The sequence below is a fragment of the Ceratotherium simum genome, chromosome 1 (genome assembly GCF_057802395.1).
Source record: "Ceratotherium simum simum isolate JZ-2026a chromosome 1, ASM5780239v1, whole genome shotgun sequence".
Classification (NCBI taxonomy): Eukaryota; Metazoa; Chordata; class Mammalia; order Perissodactyla; family Rhinocerotidae; genus Ceratotherium; species Ceratotherium simum.
Genome location: NC_141900.1, coordinates 71,129,984 through 71,152,490, shown reverse-complemented (window position 1 = coordinate 71,152,490; position 22,507 = coordinate 71,129,984). Strand labels below are relative to the sequence as shown.

Below are 22,507 nucleotides of genomic sequence, written 5' to 3'. Positions count from 1 at the left end.
ACTCAATGGAATTTTTTACGTTGGCAAACATACAGTCATTGTTTTGTTTTTCTTCATTATTTTCAGAATTTTGACTTGTCAATTAATTCTTACTGGTGACTCTAATGAAAACTTGAGCTGAATTTCTCAATGAAAAAAATGTATGTGAATAACACTTCTGATCCCAGCGTTGTACTGACATTCTGCTAGCATGATTTTTTTTTTTTTCTTTTCATCTTCTAGACTTCTCCTTCAGAGTTCATTTGTGTTCTGATAGGGGTCAGGGCAGACGAGGCGTGTGCTTATACCAACAGGACCAAGTTCATCAACATAGTCACTGCCTCTCTGCAGAATGAATTATCCATGGTCCTGACACTGACAGGAATGTACGTGACACTCTTCTTGAGGATCACAGAATGTCATCAATGCCAGACGCTTTCTGGAATGAGAAAAACATGAAAACAGAAATTCTCCCCTTGGTCTGGCTGTTGTACAGGCAGTTCTCTACGATGTCTCCTGATATAAGGAGGTGATCTGCCTACGTGCTTTTGAGCTATCCTGAAGTCCTCTGGACCCTCCTTGTTGCTAAGCGTCGGACATTCAGCACTTTATTTCTTAGGGTATCCAATTTCCAAAGAAGAAAAGTCACTTTCTGTGAAGCTCCATCACTGCCACCTACAAACCAAATAACTCTGCAGAACATTCCGTGGTCTAATCTCTGAGCTCATGAGAGAGAGAGAGCAGCAAAAATATTTCATTTAGTGCTCCCCAAAAGAAATATAATACAAGCCACAAATGTAGTTTTAGCTTTTCTAGTAGCCACTTAAAAAAAGTAGGAAGAAAGAGGTGAAATTCATTTCAACAGTATATTTTATTTAACCCAATACATCCAAAGTATTATCATTTCAACAGCTAATCCATATAGAAAATTCTTAGTGAGTTATTTGACACTCTCTATTTCAACCTAAGTCTTTGAAAACTGCTCAGTATTATACATTTACAGCCCATCTCTTTTCAGCCAAGTCACATTTCAAGTATGCAGTTGCCACATGTGGCAGTGATTGGACAGCCCAGCTCTAAATGTCTTAACAGACTGTGCAAAGCAGGGCCCAGGCCGTTGCTTCAATATCAGGAAGGACCGAGTTTCCATCCACCAAACATTTTGGAGCAAAGCTGGCTGATGTGTCAGGAATGTTATGGGAGGTGAGGCTGTGTCCTCCCCCCTCCCTGAAAGTCCATTCTTACTCTGAGTTTATGATTCTTTCTAGGCAAAATTTTCTTTACTTTCTTCGTTGTCTCCCTACTTTATCTTCCCTACCTGTACCTTGTTCCCTGGAGACTTGTTCTCACATAGCAACTGGTCATACTGTCACTCTTTGTTAGGTAACCCCTAATTAACACCTTCCAGTACATTCACTTGTAGTATGAGCAAGATCGTTGAAGCTCCTAACCCTAAAAGGAATTAGGTAAAAATGATGGGGTGATAGGGGAAGAGAGGGGTTGAGATGTAGAAGCTAGAGGCTCACACTGAAAACAGTTAGCAGATCCTATGTTTCAAATGGCTACCAGCAGTAGTAGTAGCTTTGATAAAGATATCAAGATTGATTTAAGTTTATTTAAAAAGTGTCCTTCAGAATAAGCCTCCTTTTTCTTTGGTCTTTAGGCAGTAGTTCAGGTAAGTCAAGTTTCTATTCAGTCAAAGTTGACTATATAATGATTTATAAAGCTGCAATAAGAGGTATATAATAGATATGTAATATAAGTATTATTGTTCTTTACCACTTACTGATAGAGACATGTACATCAACAGATGGAATTTCCTGAGATAAGCCTTCTTTTGGAGAAAGCAGGTGGGAGTCAGTATGATATGATTTGATCTTCCTTAATGGACATTGAGGGCATGATGCAAAGTGAAATAAGTCAGAGGGAGAAGGTCAAATACCGTATGATTTCCTTCATTAAGTAGTAGATAATAACAACAATAAACAAACACATAGGGACAGAGATTGGATTGGTGGTTACCAGAGGGGAAGGGGGGAGGGAGGAGGGTGAAAGGGATAATTGGGTACATGTGTGTGGTGATGGGTTGTAATTAGTATTTTGGTGGTGAACATGATGTAATCTATGCAGAAATAGAAGTACAATGATGTACACCTGAAATTTTTACAATGTTATAAACCAATGTTACTGCAATAAACAAAAAATTTAAAAAAAAAAATAATAATAAATAAATAAATAAATAAATAAATAAATAAAAAGAAAAAAAAAAATATGTTCTAAATCTAACCAAAGCTCACCAACCCCCAGTCCAAGTCACTGGGCCTCTACATCATATAGGTGCAACCACTTGGCTCAGAGCTGAACCTCCTGACCATACTAGGGTTGAGGATGATGGTCTTTCAACCAATGAATGCCACAGTGACTGAAGAGAGACGGAGGCTGTAGTTCTACCGCGTCACACTCTGGTTGGGTTCCCAGCCCCAGATCAGACTCGGGGAGGGGCTGGTGCCTCCCAAATTATGAAGCTTATAGGCCACACTGCCCAAGGGTGTAGGACTTTCCCCCACTGGCCCTACCAGATCTCCATACATTAGCCTAGAGTGTCATGGGCAGCAGAGAACCACAGCCTATCCCTGATCCTGTCTCTCTGCAACCCTGTTCTCATAAGCCTGTCATGGGCGCTATTGAATCATTTGCCCTTGCTTGCTTGAGTAGTCATAAACAAAAGTTAGAAAGCTACTGGCCCCCAAAAAGTTAAACATCTCATAATATTGCCCTAAAAGAAAGCAAAACAAAAATGAGAATGACAGAAACTAGGGAAAATATTGATGGGTTTTACTGAAGTGTACTCTGTGAGAAATCAAGTTAATTTTTCAACCCAACCGTAAATTATCCCTGTCTGTGGTCTGCTTCGATTTCCAGTTACCTGTGACTCTCGTCCCTATCCCTTGTCCCCCTTGCAGGTGTCATGAAGTGATAGAGGCTTGGGTGAGGATGGCATATTATGTTAGTTTCCTATGGCTGCTGTAACAAATCACCACAAATGAGATGGCTCAAAACTACACAAATGTATTATCTTATATTTCTGGAGGTCAGAGGTTTGCACAGATCTCACTGGATTAAAATCAAGGTGTTGGGAGGGCTGCATTTCTTCTGATGGCTCAAGGGAGAATCCATTTCCTTGCTTTTTCCAGCTTCCAGAGACTGCCTGCACTCCTTGGCTCATGGCCCCACATATTCCAACCTCTGCTTCCATCACATCCCATTCTCTGACCATTCTCTTCCCTCTTGTAAGGATGCTTATAATTATATTGAGCCCACCCTGATAATCCAAGAAAATCTCCCCATCTCAAGATCTTTAACTGAATCACGTTTGCAAAGTCCCTTTTGCCATGCAAGGTGACTTAGTCACAGGTTCCTGGGATTAGTACCTGGACACCTTTGGTGGGAAGGGTAAGGAAGTGTCGTTATTCTGCCTGCCACACACATGAAGGGCCATCCAACCCAGTCACATGTCCACTGCATGAATTTCTTCCTCAGGTCCCTGGTGGTGGTTTTCAAGTTCATACTTGAATATTTATGACCAAGAATACATCACATCATCTCTCAAAATGACCTCTTTCAGGGCCGGCCTGGTGGCGCAAGCGGTTAAGTGTGCGCGCACCGCTGCAGCAGCCCGGGGTTCGCCGGTTCAGATTCCGGGTGCGCACCGCCGCACCACTTATCAAGCCATGCTGTGGCGGTGGCCCATATAAAGTGGAGGAATGAGCATGGATGTTAGCCCAGGGCAAGTCTTCCTCAGCAAAAAGAGGAGGATTGGCAGATGTTAGCTCAGGGCTGATCTTCCTCACAAAAAAAAAAAAAAAAAAGACCTCTTTCATGTTGGACCAGTCTCCCTCTACCTTCTATCCATTGGGTTGAGTTTTTCTGCTTGGAACCTCAACATTTTAAAATTCAGTTAACTCTCTTGTCTCCCTCGTCCCTCCTCTGACAAGTTCTGAGTGTTTTCTCCATGTTGTTTATGGTCTGGATGATACTGTTTCTGTCTGTCTCTGTCCTGTAAAGATGGTCCCTAGAACTGAATTAATGCTTCCAGACTGGTCCCAACAGTGCGGAATAGAGTAGAACTAATACCTTTGTTATTGAAGGCACTGGTCTTCTGATGACAAAAGCTGAGTTGCACCAACTTATTTGATGGCCTTTCTCACCTTGTCGAATTACATTTTTTTCATACTGAAAAAATATGATTTTATTTTAACATATACTGATAATATGTTGGACACATTTCTTAATTTCTACACTTCAGTTTCCTGATCTATAAAATAGAAATAATAGGGTCTTTTTATAAAGTTAATGTGAAGATTCAATGAGATGTTCTACTTGTAGCACTTGGCAAAGTACCTAACTACTATCTATGTACTACTACTATCATCATCATCATCATCATCTAAGTTCACAAAAAAACCGTAGTCTTTTGCACATGTTGATTTGTTTTTAACTGAAGCACAAGAACTTTTCTTTTCCAGTTCTGTAAATATTAACAAATATCCAGCACAGATAAGGCACTGGGCTAGCCCCTGTGGCTGGGTGCAGTGGTTTACTTGATGTGGTGGGCATGCACTCTGTGCCTTTATCCAAAGTATGCAGAGAACAGAATAAAGAATCCAAGTTTTCAGCTACTGATGGAAACCTCTTGCCTGTTGAAGTCAAGCTGTAAATCAACCCCATTTGGCTGTGATCACTGAACTCTTGAATTTGTTCCCATTGTTGTGACCTTATCTTTGTCTCATCTACAGTGATATTTTGAGAAGCCTTCACATGTGTAGAAGCTTCCCTGCCAGTGGGCCTGCTTAACCGGAGGAAAGTGTCAGGCACATCAAATTCACAGGGTAATACATTTGAGAAGCCAAGGTGTTAATAAACATTGTGAGGAAAATAGCTTTTCACACTGGGGCTATGGCTCCATTTCATACTCACTTTATGGTTTCTCTCTTAATTACTCAAGATGCTTTCTTAACACCTTAACACCTTATTAGTTTTCTCCAGAGCCGACCTCAAGTATATTGATTTTAATTAGCACTTGTTTCAACTTTATCCTTCTGCATATTTTTGCAAAATGTGGCGCCTTGCAGTATTGGAACATAGCAAGCTGCAAAATTCCTGGGGAGATATATGTAGAGAGTCATCCAGGAGAAATGTTCTTCTTGTCACGTGTTCTCTTTTCAAAGAAATCTTATTTTAGTCTAAAAAGTTTGCAAAAGATAAAGGGGTTACAGCGATAGTGACAGTTGAAGAACAGAAATTTAAAGCATATGTTTAAGGTGTTTTAATTTATGAATGTGTTATATTCCAAAAGTTCTTTTGTAAGTCATAGAAACAGCATAACATAACAAAGCGGTCTTGTCCATCCTATCACCTCTTCATCCCTACCTCTACCTTTACCCCACCCCCGTTTTGATAACACCAAAACTTGAGGCCCAGAGGTTTATATTACCCCCTGTCTAGACTAATATCACATGAAGTAGACAGTAGCAGAGGGAGACTTGAATCCAGATCTCCTTATTCCAATCTTCCTGTGACCCTACATCCTTTAGGTTTATTTGAATTCAGAAGAGAGAGAAGAATCCAGCAAAGTTATAAGCTAAAAAGGCTCTAGGGATTGGCTTGGGAAGCTAATGCCATTTTTAACCTTGCTCCTTTGTCGAAACTCGCCCTAGCTTTCTCAGATCTCTCGTCTTCTCAGTGGGGCTTCTCTTGTATAACACCCCCTGCCCCCATTCAACACTCTCTATCCCCCTTCTCTGTCTTCTATTCACAGCACTTATTACTCAACATGTTATGTATTTAACTTCTGTATTAAAGACCTCCCCTGACTAGAACCAAAGCTCTGTGGGGAAGGGATTTTTGCTTTGTTCACTGCTGAATCTATGGGGCCTACAATAATCTCTGGCACATAGTAGGTGCTCAAGATATATTTGCACATGGAGAAAGAATTTCATGGCACTGGCAGTACATTACTCACCCCCCACCCCATCCCTCCTTTGGGCCTAGCCTGCAGACAAGAAACAGGTTGCCTTGCAAGCCTTCCTCATCCTCTTGCCTTTGCTGAAGTCAGAGTTGCCCTGACCTTCCAGCAGATGAAAGTGGAAGTCCCCCTCCCAAGAAACAAAACATTCTTCATTTTGCAGGACAGTTAATCCCCATGTGGTTTAGACAAGCTAATTACTCATGATGAGAAATTTCTAAGGTAAAAATCCCCTGGAGCTATACTTCCCATTGATCAGTGTTTGTTTTATAATCTGTTTGTAAGCAGAGCTGCTCATTATGCGTCACCTACTCGAAGAAGCAAAGGAATTTTGCTATTGTTAACTAACATCTTTTGCTCTAAAGTACCTTGATTTGAGTGTTGTTTTTTTAACCTGCCAAATCTATTAGTGGAAAACTGTTGTCAAGAATTTCCTCCCAAACATATTGTTGAAATAGCATATGTACAGACCATTAGCATACCGGACCTGTTTTGAGTTGAAATTGATTGATTCAGAGGACAAAGTTTGTGAGTTGACTATTCATTCTGTAATGGAATTTTTAAAATAAAGCGTTAAGAATGTGTGTGGCTGTGTGTGTGTGTATGTGTAGTGATAAATATATATATAGTAATAAAAGGAACTGGATTATAAAAAATCTAGCAAACTTCTGAAAGTTTCTGGGCCATTCTCTAAAAATTTTTTTTAGAATAGAGGTAGTTAAAACGAGAAACTTTCAAAGCCTACAAATATAATTTTAAATGTGCTGAAATATGTTGCTTTTCTCTTGGAATTCAAGGTTCATTGCCTTCCCAAGTTGATTTGTATGAGCTGTGTGAGAGTACTAGAAATTAGTAAGACAGAGACCACTGTATCAGTTGTTTCCACTAATGTATTTTTTTATATACTCTTTTTAAAGGATAGTTAAGGTTTCATCCTTTTTAGGACTTTCTCAATTTCTTTATTTTATGGCCCATCTGTTTCCTGGTCAGCCCAGGTCATTCACGAATGATGCCATCAGAAGGAGGTGGTCTTTATGGAGGAAGGTAACCAGGCACACTGGTATTCCCCCATGGTTTTGAAAGCTAGGATACTTTCTTGAACACACTTTGGTCAGGAAGTTTTAGAAATCTAACAGTTGTGGGCATATTTGTACAGTTACTGTTTCTTCTGGTGATTTGCTTTCTTATGGGGAGGTTTTTTATTAGAAAAAAAGAGTATTGCTTTTGATTCTTCAGATGTTTGAAAGCAATGTTAAGTAAATTTAACCTTGCCAACCTCACCAACATTGTTGACTTATTTCTCACTTCCCTATCCACTCACCACTTACCCCTAACTTAGTTCTTATAGGAGAGGTAAAAGCATGCTGTCGGTATGTGCCTAAATTTGCTAGTTGGCATCAAATTTCTCTTTTTTGTTGCAGTAATAAGAAAGGGGCGAGATTAAAAAGCATTCAATTTTTATAAATAACCAATCGAGAAAAAATAGATGGTATACGTGTGCATAGAATATGTCTGTTTGAATCCAGGGCCTTTCCCATTTGTTTTATAGCTTGATGGTGAGCAATATTAAGCCAAGTTTGTCTGTATGACTGAATTATTCTACATTTGTGTTCATAAAGTACTAATCTGGATTTTTCCAGCAGTGAGATCATTTTGTCCATGAATTTTGGAAAAGATTTAAATTGTAACTGTACCCTTTGCAGTCCTATCATTTTATTCCATTTAGGTATTTCTTCTGCTCTAAGTGCTGTGACTATAAGTATTAAAACTGGTCTCTTTGAGCCACCCCTGCTAGGCTGTCATTTTGTAATTGCACCTCATAAATGAAATGAGGGAAATATTGAAAAATGGTAAAACTTGACAACACCGTCCTACTCAACCCAGTATTCACCTCCTAAATGTACATTGTCAGTATTGCTAATTTAGACTAGCAGAGGCTGGCCTTTACTTTTCTCCAATATTGGCAGTGAGGGTGGGGACCCATTTATAAAAGTATAAATATAATATATTTTATATGTATGCTGTAACACTGTATTTTATGAACTGAAGTTTTTCTTGATAGAGTCCTTTATTACACTTCCTAGTATATATAACATGGTTTTAATCGCTTCTCGGCCTTTTGGCTAAGATCAAGTGTAGTATCTGTTCTTATCAGTTTAATATCTGATACGTCCTCTATCCGAGGACAATATATTAAATTGGTTACCAGAGGGGAAGGGGGGAGGGAGGAGGGTGAAAGGGATAATTGGGTACATGTGTGTGGTGATGGGTTGTAATTAGTATTTTGGTGGTGAACATGATGTAGTCCATGCAGAAATAGAAGTACAATGATGTACGCCTGAAATTTTTACAATGTTATAAACCAATGTTACTGCAATAAACAAAAAATTTAAAAAAAAAAAAAAAACAAAAAAAAAAACATGGTTTTAATTTTCTTCTCCTACTAGGTGAAATGAGGAATGATTTATACATCACCATAGAAAGAGGAGAATTTGAGAAAGGAGGGAAGAGCGTGGCCAGAAATGTGGAAGTTACGATGTTCATTGTAGAGAGCGGTGGCCAGACCCTGAAGGTATGTTAATGCTGGATACTTTCTGGTAAAAAGTATCATCATTGCTTTGGGTTCATCTTTAATGCGATCAGTTAATTTCTGATTTTCAGTGTTTTCTATCTTATTTTTCTTCTCCACCCCCTGTAGTTTGTTTTTAAATCGTTAAAATGCCTTTCAGAAAAGACAGCAGAAAAACAAAAAGGCTTTACAGCTTAATTTAATTGTGTCAACAATTTCCTCTTAGCAGCTCTTCCTTTTTTTTTGTGAGGAAGATCAGCCCTGAGCTAACATCCATGCCAATCCTCCTCTTTTTTTTTTTGCTGAGGAAGACCGGCCCTGAGCTAACGTCTATTGCCAGTCCTCCTCCTTTTTCTCCCCAAAGCCCCAGTAGATAGTTGTATGTCATAGTTGCACATCCTTCTAGTTGCTGTATGTGGGACGTGGCCTCAGCATGGCCAGACAAGCGGTGCGTCGGTGCACGCCCGGTCTCTGAACCCGGGCCGCCAGTAGCGGAGCGCGCACACTTAACCGCTAAGCCACGGGGCCGGCCCCCAGCAGCTCTTCCTTAAATGCAGTATTTTTTTATGCTATTTGATTTTTTTCTTTTTATCTGTCATAGTTTGGGGGATGAACACTTTCTCTTTGGCAATTGGTAAAAACAACAACAACAAAAACGATCACATTTAATCCTATGTATTTTCATTTTGACCAAAATAGGGCATGAAGGTTGGGGTATTACTAATTGGGTGGTAATAGCAGGTTCCTTTATGGAAGAAGTGTTTTGCATGAACCCCAGGGCTTAGTGAGTCTCCCAGTGAGGCACAGAATGGGCTTTTGACCACAGCAGGGTGCGAACTTTGCCATGTAGTTGAACCTCTAACTGGGCACGCAGTTGCCCATCTTGCTCACATCACTGAGGTCCACCATTGGCGCAATAGCCCCTGGGAGACCAGCATCAGAATTAACAGACACAGCCACTAGCAGAAGCAAGTGCAGAAGAGTGCTGCCAAGGACCAAGGAGGTAATTTCACATCAAGTGCTATTTGGGGAGCAGGCAGATATGGCAGAACGATTGCTCTGCTACTTTGAAAATAATCTTTAAATGAAGCTGCCTTTAACCTGCATGTTTCCTTTGTTAGGATTTTATCTCCTTCGGCTCTGGAGAGCCACCAGCTAGCGAGTACCACTCCTTTGTGCTTTATCATAACAACAGTCCCAGGTGGTCCGAACTGCTGAAACTTCCTATTCCTGTGGATAAATTCAGGGGTGCGCACATCCGCTTTGAGTTTCGGCATTGTTCCAGTAAGTGTTTTGTGGGATTGGCTACCTGGCTTTGTTGTGTTGGGGTCGTCTGCTTATGGCACTGTCGTGACAGTGTGGGCTAATCTGTAGAAAGTGTGTGACAAACTGGAGACTTCATGATGAAGAAATGAAGGCGAGTGGAGTCCTGAGAGGTGAGTGGGCTCACTTCTCAAAGAACCAGTAACCTCTGTGAAACATAGAGGAAGGAGAAGGAGGAAGAAAATACCTCTGGAAATCTACAGGGTTCTCCTTAAATTGATCACTTTCATAAAAATCAGTTCATCAGTTTCACAGTCCAGAAAGATGAGACAGAAAGGGGAGACACAGCACTGAGAACTAGACTAGCTCAGGTGGCCCTAGGCAGTCCTGACCTGTCTGCTGTCCTACTCCAGGCAAGAGCTGATCCGGCTCTCAGATGGCTCAGGGGAACTTAACGAGGACTTTTCTGGGCATGTGAGTTCACTAGGAAGGCCTGTGATTGGCTCAGATGCATATATCTGCATCACCATATGGTCTCAGACAGTATTCAAATGAGAATCAAGTAATGTCAGCCCGAATAGGCCTTAGAGATGGTGTGAAGTGATTGCCTCATTTAACAGACCTAAAAACCAAAACATAAGGATGTTACAGGGTTTGTCCATGTGGACGTTACTATCCATAAAGTTGTCATTTCTTGTTGTCTCTATTTTAATTCTTTTGCACTCATTACCACCCTCTTAAACCCCCACTCCCTGTCCCTGCCAATCCCCAGTCCAGGGATCATATGGTATTCCGTATCCCTGAAGTATCTTAGACACTACTAGAGTGGACATTGTGACCAGAGAAGGTTCTGGTGGATCTTGCTCCAAGGGCAGTGTAACAGGTGGGAGATACAGAAGAATCACACTGTTGGAGAACAGCAGGCTCCTCTCCAGTTTGGAAGGAATGGGGACATTGCCAATAGATATGCAGTGACTTCACCTGAGTGCTGTGTAATTCACCCAAGATTCAGAGGGAAAAGAAGGACTTTGTTGTCAGGACTATGGCATGTTTTAGAATTGGCTCAGAGAGCTCCATAAATTATGCTTTTGTAGATGTTTCAGAATGTAGGGAGCTGGCTAGCAAGGTCTTACCATCCTTCCAAATTCCCAGAGGAGTTTCATGGGTTGGACTTAAAGTGGGAAAAACATAAAGCACTTGGAATGGTGCCATACCATTCCTTCCACCAATCTTTGTTATAAATTCTCATTTGGTCCTAATACGAGCTTTGAGCTTTAAGTTAAGAAAAAGAAGAAAATAAAAGTGAAACAGAGGGAAAGGGAGAATGAGCATTTGGAGGAAATTATTATAACTCAGAACTTGGAAAATGGAATAAGGGCTACTTTCAGTAAAACCGGTTAGATCTCTGCCCTCTTGTCCTTGTATACTGTACTTCAAACATTATTCACAGGGTTTTGTTTTTTTTGGAATGTTCATTGTTAAAATTCAGAAGAAACAGCCAAAGCATAGGAAGAAAAGAAAATCCCATAAACTTCAAATAATCAATGTAATCATTTTATCACATGGACTTCTAAATATTTCTCTGTGTGTACATACATTCAAAAAATATCATTTATTCATGAATCAAATATTTATTGAACACTTGTGGTGTGCCAGGCACTTTACTGGGCATTGAAGATACATCAGTGAACACAACAAAATACCGCCTCTCATAGAGCTGTCGTTCTAGGAGAGGGAAGACAGACAAGAAGTGATCAAATAAATACGTCCTATATCAGGTAGTGATAAGTGCAGGGAAGAAGACTAAATTGAGGTTAGGTGCTAGAAAGCGATGGTTCTGTCTTGGTATTTTACATAGGGCGGTCGGGAAAGACCTCTCTGATAAGGAGATGTGTCAGTCAGCAACAACCTAAAAAAGTAAGAGCGTGAGCCCTTGGTTATCTGGGGAAAGAATATTCCAGGCGGAGAGAACAGTAAGGACAAAACTTCTGAGGTTGAAACATGCTTGGCATTTTCGAGGAATAGCAAGGAGCCCAGAATGAGCAAGTGAGAGAGTTTAGAGATGAGGCCAAAGAGGTAGCAGGGGAGCCAGTTCCCATATTGTCTTTTAGGTCATGGGGAAGATTTAGGAATCTATTTGGAGTGAGGAGAGCCATCAGAGGGTTTAGATTGAAGGGAAATCTGGCTGCTGTATAGAAAATTGATTGTAGATGGGCCAAGTGGGAACAGAAAGACCATTCAGGAGGCATTTGCAGTCCCTCAAGTAAGAGATTAGAGTGATTTGCATTAGGATGGTGGTGGTTCAATTCTTTTTTACGGGTTTATCGACAAATTATATGTGAAAGAAGTAGAAAAGTCAAGGATGACCCCAGATTTTGGCCTGAGACTGAAATGGTCATTTAATGAAGTGTGGAAGACAATAGCAAGAATCTGTTTAGAGAGCAAAAATCAAACATTCCGTTTTAGACATGTTAAATCTGAGAAGTCTCTTAGACATTCAAGATGTCAAATAGATAGTTGAATGAGATCCAAGCTGGAGACTTAAACTTGAGAATGAGCACATATAGTTCAGTGGTGTTCTGTAAATATTTAATAATAACCATTCGGGGTGGTGGAAAGGGGCGAGGGGAGCCCCAAATCATAGTGTTTGCTGATTTTTATGGGTAAATACTCCCATGGTAGCCTATTTCAGGCTGCTAACTTGACATCTCTGAACTTGGAGTTGGGAAAAGATGGTGTGCTGTCAGCACTGTGAGCCCTTACAGGCCAGCTCCAACATATCACTGATACATCAGTGATTTCCAAAGCCATGAGACTGAGTGAGATTTCCAAGTAGCAAGTTTAGAAAGCAAAGGAAAGTCCAAGGATGATCACTGGGGCACTTCCACATTGAGATCATGGGAGAATGAGATGGAGCCATTAATAAGATTAAGAAAGAATAGCCAGGGCTGCCCCCGTGGCGTAGCAGTTAAGTGCGCGCGTTCCGCTACTGGCGGCCCAGGTTTGGATCCTGGGCGCGCCCCGTCGCACCGCTTCTCTGGCCATGCTGAGGCCGCGTCCCACTACAGCAACTAGAAGGATGTGCAACTATGACATGCAGCTATCTACTGGGGCTTTGGGGGAAAACAAAAGGAGGAAGATTGGCAATATATGTTATCTCAGAGCCGGTCTTCCTCAGCAAAAAAAGAGGAGGATTAGCACGGACGTTAGCTCAGTGCTGGTCTTCCTCACAAAAAAAAAAAAAAAAAAAAAAAAAATTAAAGAAGGAATAGGCAGTGAGGTTGAAAGAGAATCCAGGAGGCTAAATGGAGAAAGTTTTTCAAGAGGAGATTGATCAGGGCCGGCCCCGTGTCTTAGTGGTTAATTGCGCGCATTCCGCCACTGGTGGCCCGGGTTCGGATCCCGGGTGCACACCGACGCACTGCTTCTCCAGCCATGCTGAGGCCGCGTCCCACATACAGCAACTAGAAGGATGTGCAGCTATGACATACAGCTATCTACTGGGGCTTTGGGGGGAAAATAAATAAATAAATAAAATTATAAAAAAAAAGAGGAGATTGATCAGATGTGTCAGGTGCCAATGCTAAGTCAAATAAGATGAGGACAGAGAAATTATCACCTGATTTGGCCTCATAGAAGTCAATGAACCTAACAAGTGATTTTAGTGGATTTGTGGTGATGAAAGCCTGGCTGGAGTAAGTCCAACAGTGAGATGGAGGAAAGGGAGGGTAGGCAGTGGGTATAGATAAATCTTTTGAGAAACTTTGCTATAAAGAATACAAGAGAGCAGAGAAATGGGATAGTAGCTGTAATGAAACAGTGGGTTACAGGAAGTTGAGCCAGGGAAGGAGCATGGGATCCAGTGCTCAAGGTTAAGCATTGGCCTTAGGTAGGACAGTTGAGGCATAGTACAGGAAGGCACAGATGCCATGGGTTAATAGGTGGATGCTGGGTTCTCACTACATCAGCTGAGAGTGAGGAAAGAGCCAAAATATTGCAGGCTTGAGAATGGAGGAGAATGGATGAAATAATTGCCTAGAAAAGTGTAAGAGTGAGTTGATTAGGTAAAAGTAGAAAGTTTGCCCAGCTAAGGGCCCCTTTGTGATTGGTGTGCATTAATTAAAGTGAGATTAGTCTAGTGTAGGCATGGAATAAGCTGCAAGTTGGATTTAACCAAGTTACAGTCGTATAATGGAAGTGTGGAGGAGTAAGGGGTTGAGAGTATTTTCTAGGAAGTGGCTAGAATGATGGACCATAGAAATGGGAAGTGAGAGCACAGGGGGACGGAGGGGTGGATGAATAAATTGAAGGTCCCAGGGGGCAGAATTGTTGGAGTTGGGACGCTAGAAAGAATAAATTAGAAGGTTAGGAGGTAGAATCCATAAATTTAGGGTTTTTACTAATAAAAGGGAATCATATTGTGCATCCTGTCTGTAACACATCATTCAGCTTATTAATCCTGATCTAATAGCTCAAGACAAAAAACCATGTACTTTAACCTTTGTTTGGTATTTATTTTTATTTTATAATAGAAGACAAATTTGGAGAAACTATTACTGTGTTTCTTATCTTTGTTTCTTATCTTTCTGAACTGAATACCAAAAACCACACCAAAAAGAGAGTCAAATAAACTTAGGAAATTATTTCCAAATAAGTCATCTCCCCTAAATCATAGCTTCCATACCCAGCACTCTCATTGATGTAAAAATCTCTTCCCAGAGATCTTTGCTGTGATTTTTGCTTAACTTTAAAGAATATCAGTATTTTCCAATTTTCTCTCTTGGGTTGAAATTAAGAATTGTAAAAGAAAATCTTTTGCTATAATCACATTTTCGGGGCTATCCACATGCTAGGGGCCAAAGCCAACCAGCCAAAATTACTGTTCTTGGCATGGGGCTCCAATTCCCAGTGGTTAAACGCCAGAATCAATCGTAAGAGAATGATGTATTGCTAAAACCTCTTATCTGATCTTCAAAATCACCATGTCCAACTCCTCTAGCTCAGGTCTCACTGCTTCCCAAAGCTGGACTTTTCTATCAAGTTTAATGCTCCACTTCCACACTTGTATGGGAAAGAATAACCGTCCAGCCTGTCATAAGATGTCTGGAGAGCTCCTCCCCGCATATCTAAATACAAGGGGAGAGTCAAGTTGAAGAAACCAGGTTCTTTTAATGCTTTCTCCGTTTTTGGAGACGAGACACCTTGGTGGAAAGAACTGGAATGATATTCAAGAGATCTAGAGCAAGTTACCTAACATTGTGTGATCTCAATTTCCTTATCTACTAATAATTGCCAGTCATCCTTGACGGTTCTAGCCATTGTAATTCTTAGTTAGGCATCTGAAAACCTCATTGCCTCATTTCAAGCTTCCAGAATACTACAGTTACCCCTTATCAAATGGTAGGTTGCCATTTATGTTATTTTTCAGCATGCCTAACTTATCCCAAGGAGGTAGTTTCCACAGGGCTCTCTGTCTTCACACATGTGGTTATCAGGAAAGTTCTGTCCTGGAGCAAGGCAGAGCTTAGAGACTCCCCTTCCATGAGTAGTAAGCAAAACATCGCATTTCCCATTCATTTGCTCACTTGTTCATTTATTTAACACATATTTACTGAGAACCGACTCTGTTCTTGGCGCTCTGAAATACCACACATAAAACAGACAGCAATCCTGCCCTCAATGGTGCTTACATCCAGGGGTGAAGGGTGGGATATGAGGAGAAGAAACAGGCAATCCACAAATTTTTAAAACACATAATTTCAGATAGTGAGTCCCATGAAAAAATTAGTCAAGGAATGAAACTTGCAAATTACAGGGCAGGAATATGGGGTTGGAGGGTGGCTACTGTAGATGGAGGTCCCATCCTAAAAGCTGTTCTCCATTGTGTAAAAGGAGCTGGTGAGCATGAGTTATATCTTTTGATGATCATGCTTCTTGACAATCTGTGTATCTGAACACAGGTGTGTAAGCATGCGCACGTGCTTAAGCGAGTAATTCTTTTTCTTTTTTGTTCTACAGCGAAGGAGAAAGGAGAGAAGAAGTTGTTTGGTTTCTCTTTTGTCCCCCTGATGCAGGAAGATGGTAGGACTCTTCCAGATGGCACTCATGAGCTCATCGTGCATAAGGTAACATCACTCAGATGTCAGTGATGGCTGTGAAAAACAGGGTTGAATTTTGAACTATCTTATCATCACTCTGGAGAAGAGAAAAAAATGGCTGGAAAGAATACTTTTTTGGAAGATTGCTGGCAGGGAGAGTGCCATTTTAAAAGTATCTATATTCTGTCATATTCTAAAACATATACATATACATAAACATTTTGAGGATGATTTATATTTTCATCTTAATTTAGGTGTAGGTATTTGGGTAAGTCTATATGTTGATCTTAAAGTCATTTCCATTGCTGTGACAGGATTAAATAAAGCTTACAAGTAAGTTTTTAAATATTGCCAATACATGCTGTCTTATCTAAAGATCTGTATACCCCCAGAGGTAAATGTAGCAAGGTCAGCATTACATTTTTCTTGTCTGCTGCTCAGAAGTCGCTGTACTTTGTCATGACAACTTGAACAGTTGTTACTTTCTATTTTTTGCATCAAGAATTGTCATAAAAATATTTGGAACAGAGTATCCTGTAGTTGGCAACAAAAAGAAAATTCGTAGAACAAGAGATCCTTAGAAGTTATCTGAGAATACTAGTAATAATGAAGTATAGAGTAGAAATACTAGTAACTGTAAAATATAGAATATAGAATTAAAGTACACAATTTTCTGCAAAATATTTCTCCTTTGCATTTCTCTGTTCCTGTAACCATGTGACATTCCAGGCTCTAATCAACTCGCACCTGGGCTGACTGGTCCTGCTGACCTCGGTCGTCTTCCTCTTGTCCAACTTCCACCCAGCCATTAGGGTTGACCCTTCTAAAGTGCAGATCTAACCAGGCCACTTACCAACTTATACCCACTGAAAAGCTCCCCCCTGCTGAGAGGATAAATTGCAGGTTTCTCAGGGTGTGCCAGGCTTCTGACTCCCTACTGCTTCACCTCCCACTTCCTGGCGTTTACTTGGTGCCACAGCCACATCCAGCTCCTTCTAGTTCCTTACCCACTGCCTGCTGGTTTCCTCTGCTCCTTTCTCTGCCCTTGGCACTCCTGGAGTCATGCCTTCCCCACCCCCACTCACACCCCCTAACCTGCTAACTCCTACTCATCCTCAGAGGCTCACCTTGGCCATAATCTTTTTCAGAATAACAGTCCCCACTCCCCAGCCCCTACTCCCTATATTCCCAGCTGGCCAAATGCCGTCCCCTGAGTTTCCTGGATATCTGCATACATCTCTCACCATTGTACTTATTACATTGCTCCATAATTATGTGAAGATCCCTCGGCTTACCCCAGTAGATTTATGAATTTCCTCGAGAGTAACAGCTGTGTCAGAGGGCTTCTGGAATGTGGTAGATGTGCAACGAGGATTTATTGAAAAATGAAGGAGATTAGATGCAAAAACTTTCTTTACCTTTGGATTATTGCTGATAAAGTGAGTATCAATGCACAACACACCTTTTCTATTTGTGTATGCGTGTATATTTCTTTTGTGTGTGTGTATCTGTGTGAGGAAGATCAGCCCTCAGCTGACATCCATGACAATCCTCCTCTTTTTGCTGAGGAATACTGGCCCTGAGCTAACATCCGTGCCGATCTTCCTCCACTTTATGTGGGACGCCGCCACAGCATGGCCTGACAAGCAGTGCGTTGGTGCGCTCCTGGGATCCGAACCCGGGCCGCCAGCAGCGGAGCGCGCGCACTTAATCTCTACACCACGGGGCCGACTCCTATATTTTTTCAATCATTCATTCTCTAGTTATTTGTTCAACACATTTATTGACCACAAACTGCAGGCGCACTGTTCTAGGTACTGGAAATATAAGGCAAACAAAACAGTTCAAGTCCCTCCATTTCTGGCACCCACATTCTCCCTACTTTGAAAAGTGACTTAAAGGAGCTTACAGTGTTAAATACAAATAAAAAATATTTTAAAGCAGAGTAACCAGTAAAGCAAACAGAGGAGCTAAATGTACTAGACACCTGGGATGATCTATGTATCTCATAGGTCTGAGTCTCCCTTATGCGAGATATGTAATATGACAGGCAGTGTCTTCAGCTACAGTTTTCCAAAAGACATAAATGGTACTTCGTATGGATGTTTGTGATATTGCTTCTGTGTAACATTAAATCCTGACTCAGAAAAGGCAGGACTAAGATAATTAAAACTGGGCTCCCTAGTAATAAATACAAGAATGAATCCCTACTATATTTCATATCATGTGTAGGTGCTCTCACCTGTGGGTCAGAGGGTGTTTTGGGGCGGATGCTAAGTTTTCAGTCAAGTCTGGGTTGACTCTTCTAAATGAGTGCAAATAATACCAAGATTCTCAGTTGCTGATTAGAGACATCCATATGCTTAAAATGCCAGGAGGACAGGTAGCAGAGCTTGCTTTTCCAAGTGAGCATTTAGGAGGCCAGCTGGTGTTGATTTCCAGACAGAGAACCGTTCTACTCCATTACAGAGGCCTATCAGGGTGCCTGTTAGCAGGGCCAAAACTTTTCTCAAAGGCAGAACTTTGAATCAGAGCTTTGAATCCGCTCAAACCCTTGCACAAATTTCTACTAAGTAACCAGAATTCAAATCCATAAAGCATAGGAAAATTTATTTGAGCTTGAACAATTTAAAGGGCAGGTGTTCTTAATGATCTTTCTCAACCACGAAAGAGGCTCAGGATGGTGTCTGTAGGTTGTCTAATTTTGGGCAGACTTATATTGTATAAACCCGTCAGGAAGCATTAGCTCCACAGAAAAACCCTAAGCAGCTGAGTTGTCTTATGATTAGGTTTATTCAGAGTTGCTTATTTAAAGAGGTGTAGAATACTTAGCAAGTATAACAATTTTTGTTCTTAGTCTAATTGATGCCATAGTTTTCTTTTTCATAGTCCTGAGCCAAGAAGTTCAGTTTTAGCTTAAGGCCACTTGCAGTTTATGACTACAAAATATTGTGAGCATAATGCTTATTCTTCCTCTGCCATGGCAGGATGGCACACAGCCTGCTGATAATTGTAGCCTTGAATTTATTATTTTAAAAGAATAGAAAGAAAAAACGAAAGAAAAAATGGGAGGAGTGGATTTTGAATCATTGGGTAAAAAATATAGCCTATTTAATAAGTGGTATTGAGATGACCACGATGCGTGTTGGGGGAAAAGAAGAGCTAGATCCCTACCTTGCTTCTTGTATCAAAACAAATTCCAGATTAAATGTAAAAAATAGAACTGTTAGAGCCTGAAAAATATGAGTGAACATTTTTATAATATTCAGAAAGAGGGCCTTTCTAAGGATGGCTCAGAAGTTAGAAATTAAGTACAAAGAAAATTTGTAAGTTTGGCTACATAAAATTCAAAACTTCTTTATTGATAAAACATCATAATCAAGAATGAAAGACACATGACAAACTGAAACAGTTGCAACACAGCTTACAAAGGGCGACTATTCCCAATTTACTGCAATTTATCACAAATCAGTAAGAAAAAGAAAAATTGATAAATGCTACAAACAAGCTGTTCAGAAATAATAAATGCAAATATATAAAATAAATATATGAATAATCAAAGAAATGTATGTTAAATAAAGAATGAGAAACCTTTTGGCCTATTACATTTGTAAAGATTTTTTAAAACCCAGAATTAGAGAGTAAGATTAAGGGGAAAATGAACACTGTCTTGCATTCATAGAGGAAATGTGAATGGTTTTATCTTTCTGGAGGGCAGGTTGGCAACACATAGATAATTTTAAATGTGTATATCCTTTGACTCAGCAATCCCATGTCTTGGTATTTCTTGGGAGAAGATAATCAGACAACGTGAGTAACGATGATCTAAGGATGATCGTTGTAGATTCCTTAAAATATGAAAAACTTGAAAGTAATCTAAATTACCAATAACATAGATGTGGTTAAATAAATTAGTTATATCCATACAATGAATGAAATACTACATTATTTAGTCATGCACTACATAACAACGTTTCCATCAATGATGGACTGTATATACGATGATGTTCCCATAAGATGAGTAGCATATAGCCTAGATGTGTAGTAGGCTATACCATCTAGGTTTGTCTAAGTACACTCTATAATGTTCACACAATGAGGAAATTGCCCAACCACACATTTATCAGAACGTATCCTCGTCGTTAAGGGGTGCATGACTATATTGTCTGTTTAATTTTTGTTTATTGCAGTAACATTGGTTTATAACATTGTAAAAATTTCAGGTGTACATCATTATACTTGTATTTCTGCATAGATTACATCATGTTCACCACCAAAATACTAATTACGACCCATTACCACACACATGTACCGAATTATCCCTTTCACCCTCCTCCCTCCCCCCTTCCCCTCTGGTAACCACCAATCCAATCTCTGTCTCTATGTGTTTGTTTATTGTTCTTATTATCTACTACTTAATGAAGGAAATCATATGGTATTTGACCTTCTCCCTCTGACTTATTTCACTTTGCATTATACCCTCAATGTCCATCCATGTTGTCACAAATGGCTGGATTTCATCGTTTCTTATGGCTGAGTAGTATTCCATTGTGTATATATACCACATCTTCTTTATCCATTCGTCCCTTGATGGGCACTTAGGTTGCTTCCAAGTCTTGGCTATTGTGAATAACGCTGCAATGAACACAGGGGTGCATGTACCTTTACAAATTGGTGTTTTCAAGTTCTTTGAATAAATACCCAGCAGTGGAATAGCTGGATCATATGGTAGTTCTATCCTTGATTTTTTGAGGAATCTCCATACTGTTTTCCATAGTGGCTGCACCAGTTTGCACTCCCACCAGCAGTGTATGAGAGTTCCTTTCTCTCCACATCCTCTCCAACACATGTTGTTTCCTGTCTTGTTAATTATAGCCATTCTGACGGGCGTGAGGTGATATCTCATTGTAGTTTTGATTTGCATTTCCCTGATAGTTAGTGATTTTGAACATCTTTTCATGTGTCTGTTGGCCGTCTGTATATCTTCTTTGGAGAAATGTCTGTTCAGGTCTTTTGCCCATTTTTTAATTGGGTTGGTAGTTTTTTTGTTGTTGAGATGTATGAGTTCTTTATATATTTTGCAGATTAAGCCCTTATCAGATGTATGGTTTGCAAATATCTTCTCCCAATTGTTAGGTTGTCTTTTCGTTTTGTTGATGGTTTCCTTTGCTGTACAGAAGCTTTTTAGTTTGATGTAGTCCCATTTGTTTATTTTTTCTATTGTTTCTCTTGCCTCGTCAGACACGGTGCTTGAAAAGATGTTGCTAAGACCGATGTCAAAGAGCATACTGCCTGTGTTTTCTTCTAGAACTTTCATAGTTTCAGGTCTTACATTCAAGTCTTTAATCCATTTGGAGTTAATTTTTTTGTGTGGTGTAAGGTAAGGGTCTACTTTCCTTTTTTTGCATGTGGCTATCCAGTTTTCCCAACACCATTTGTTGAAGAGACTTTCTTTTCCCCATTGTATGTTCTTGGCTCTTTTGTCAAAGATTAGCTGTCCATAGATGTGTGGGTTTATTTCTGAGCTTTCGATTCTATTCCATTGATCTGTGTGTCTGTTTTTGTGCCAGTACCATGCTGTTTTGGTTACTATAGCTTTGTAGTATATTTTGAAATCAGGGAGTGTGATACCTCCAGCTTTGTTCTTTTTTCTCAGGAGTCCTTTAGCTATTCGGGGTCTTTTGTTGTTCCATATAAATTTTAGGATTCTTTGTTCTATTTCTGTGAAAAATGTTGTTGGAACTTTGATAGGGATTGCATTGAATCTATAGGTTGCTTTAGGAAGTATGGACATCTTAACTATGTTAGTTCTTCCAATCCAAGAGCACGGAATATCTTTCCATTCTTTGTGTCTTCTTCAATTTCTTTCAGAAATGTTTTATAGTTTTTGGTGTACAGATCTTTCACCTCTTTGGTTAAGTTTATTCCTAGGTATTTTATTCTTTTTGTTTCAATTGTAAATGGGATTGTATTCTTAATTTCTCTTTCTGCTACTTTGTTGTTAGTGTACAGAAACGCAACTGATTTTTGTATGTTGATTTTGTATCCTGCAACTTTACCATATTCGTTTATTACTTCTAAAAGTTTTCTGGTGGATTCTTTAGGGTTTTCTATATATAAAATCATGTCATCTGCAAATAGTGACAGTTTCACTTCTTCCTTTCCAATTTGGATCCCTTTTATTTCTTTTTCTTGCCTGATTGCTCAGGCTAGGACTTCCAGTACTATGTTAAATAGGAGTGGTGACAGTGGGCATCCTTGTCTGGTTCCTGTTCTTAGAGGGATAGCTTTCAGTTTTTCACCATTGAGGATGATATTAGCTGTGGGTTTGTCATATATGGTCTTTATTATGTTGAGGTACTTTCCTTCTATACCCATTTTATTCAGAGTTTTTATCATAAATGGATGCTGTATCTTGTCAAATGCTTTCTCTGCATCTATTGAGATGATCATGTGATTTTTATTCTTCATTTTATTAATGTGGTGTATTACGTTGATTGATTTGCGAATGTTGAACTATCCCTGCATACCTGGAATAAATCCCACTTGATCATGGTGTATAATCTTTTTAAC

General features: G+C 39.9%; 1 protein-coding gene and 1 pseudogene across 4 annotated transcripts in view; both read left to right on the top strand.

The window, feature by feature from the left end:
* Nucleotides 1–22,507, top strand: part of DOCK4 (dedicator of cytokinesis 4) — a 447,327-nt gene that overhangs the window by 255,370 nt on the left and 169,450 nt on the right. For all 4 annotated transcript variants that reach the window (XM_087429682.1, XM_087429692.1, XM_087429686.1 and 1 more), the window contains exons 14-16: nucleotides 8,452–8,576; nucleotides 9,695–9,857; nucleotides 15,855–15,961. In XM_087429682.1, the coding sequence (XP_087285808.1) occupies nucleotides 8,452–8,576; nucleotides 9,695–9,857; nucleotides 15,855–15,961 (395 nt within the window). The remainder of the gene's footprint in view (nucleotides 1–8,451; nucleotides 8,577–9,694; nucleotides 9,858–15,854; nucleotides 15,962–22,507) is intronic.
* Nucleotides 8,108–8,215, top strand: LOC147918238 (U2 spliceosomal RNA; annotated as a pseudogene).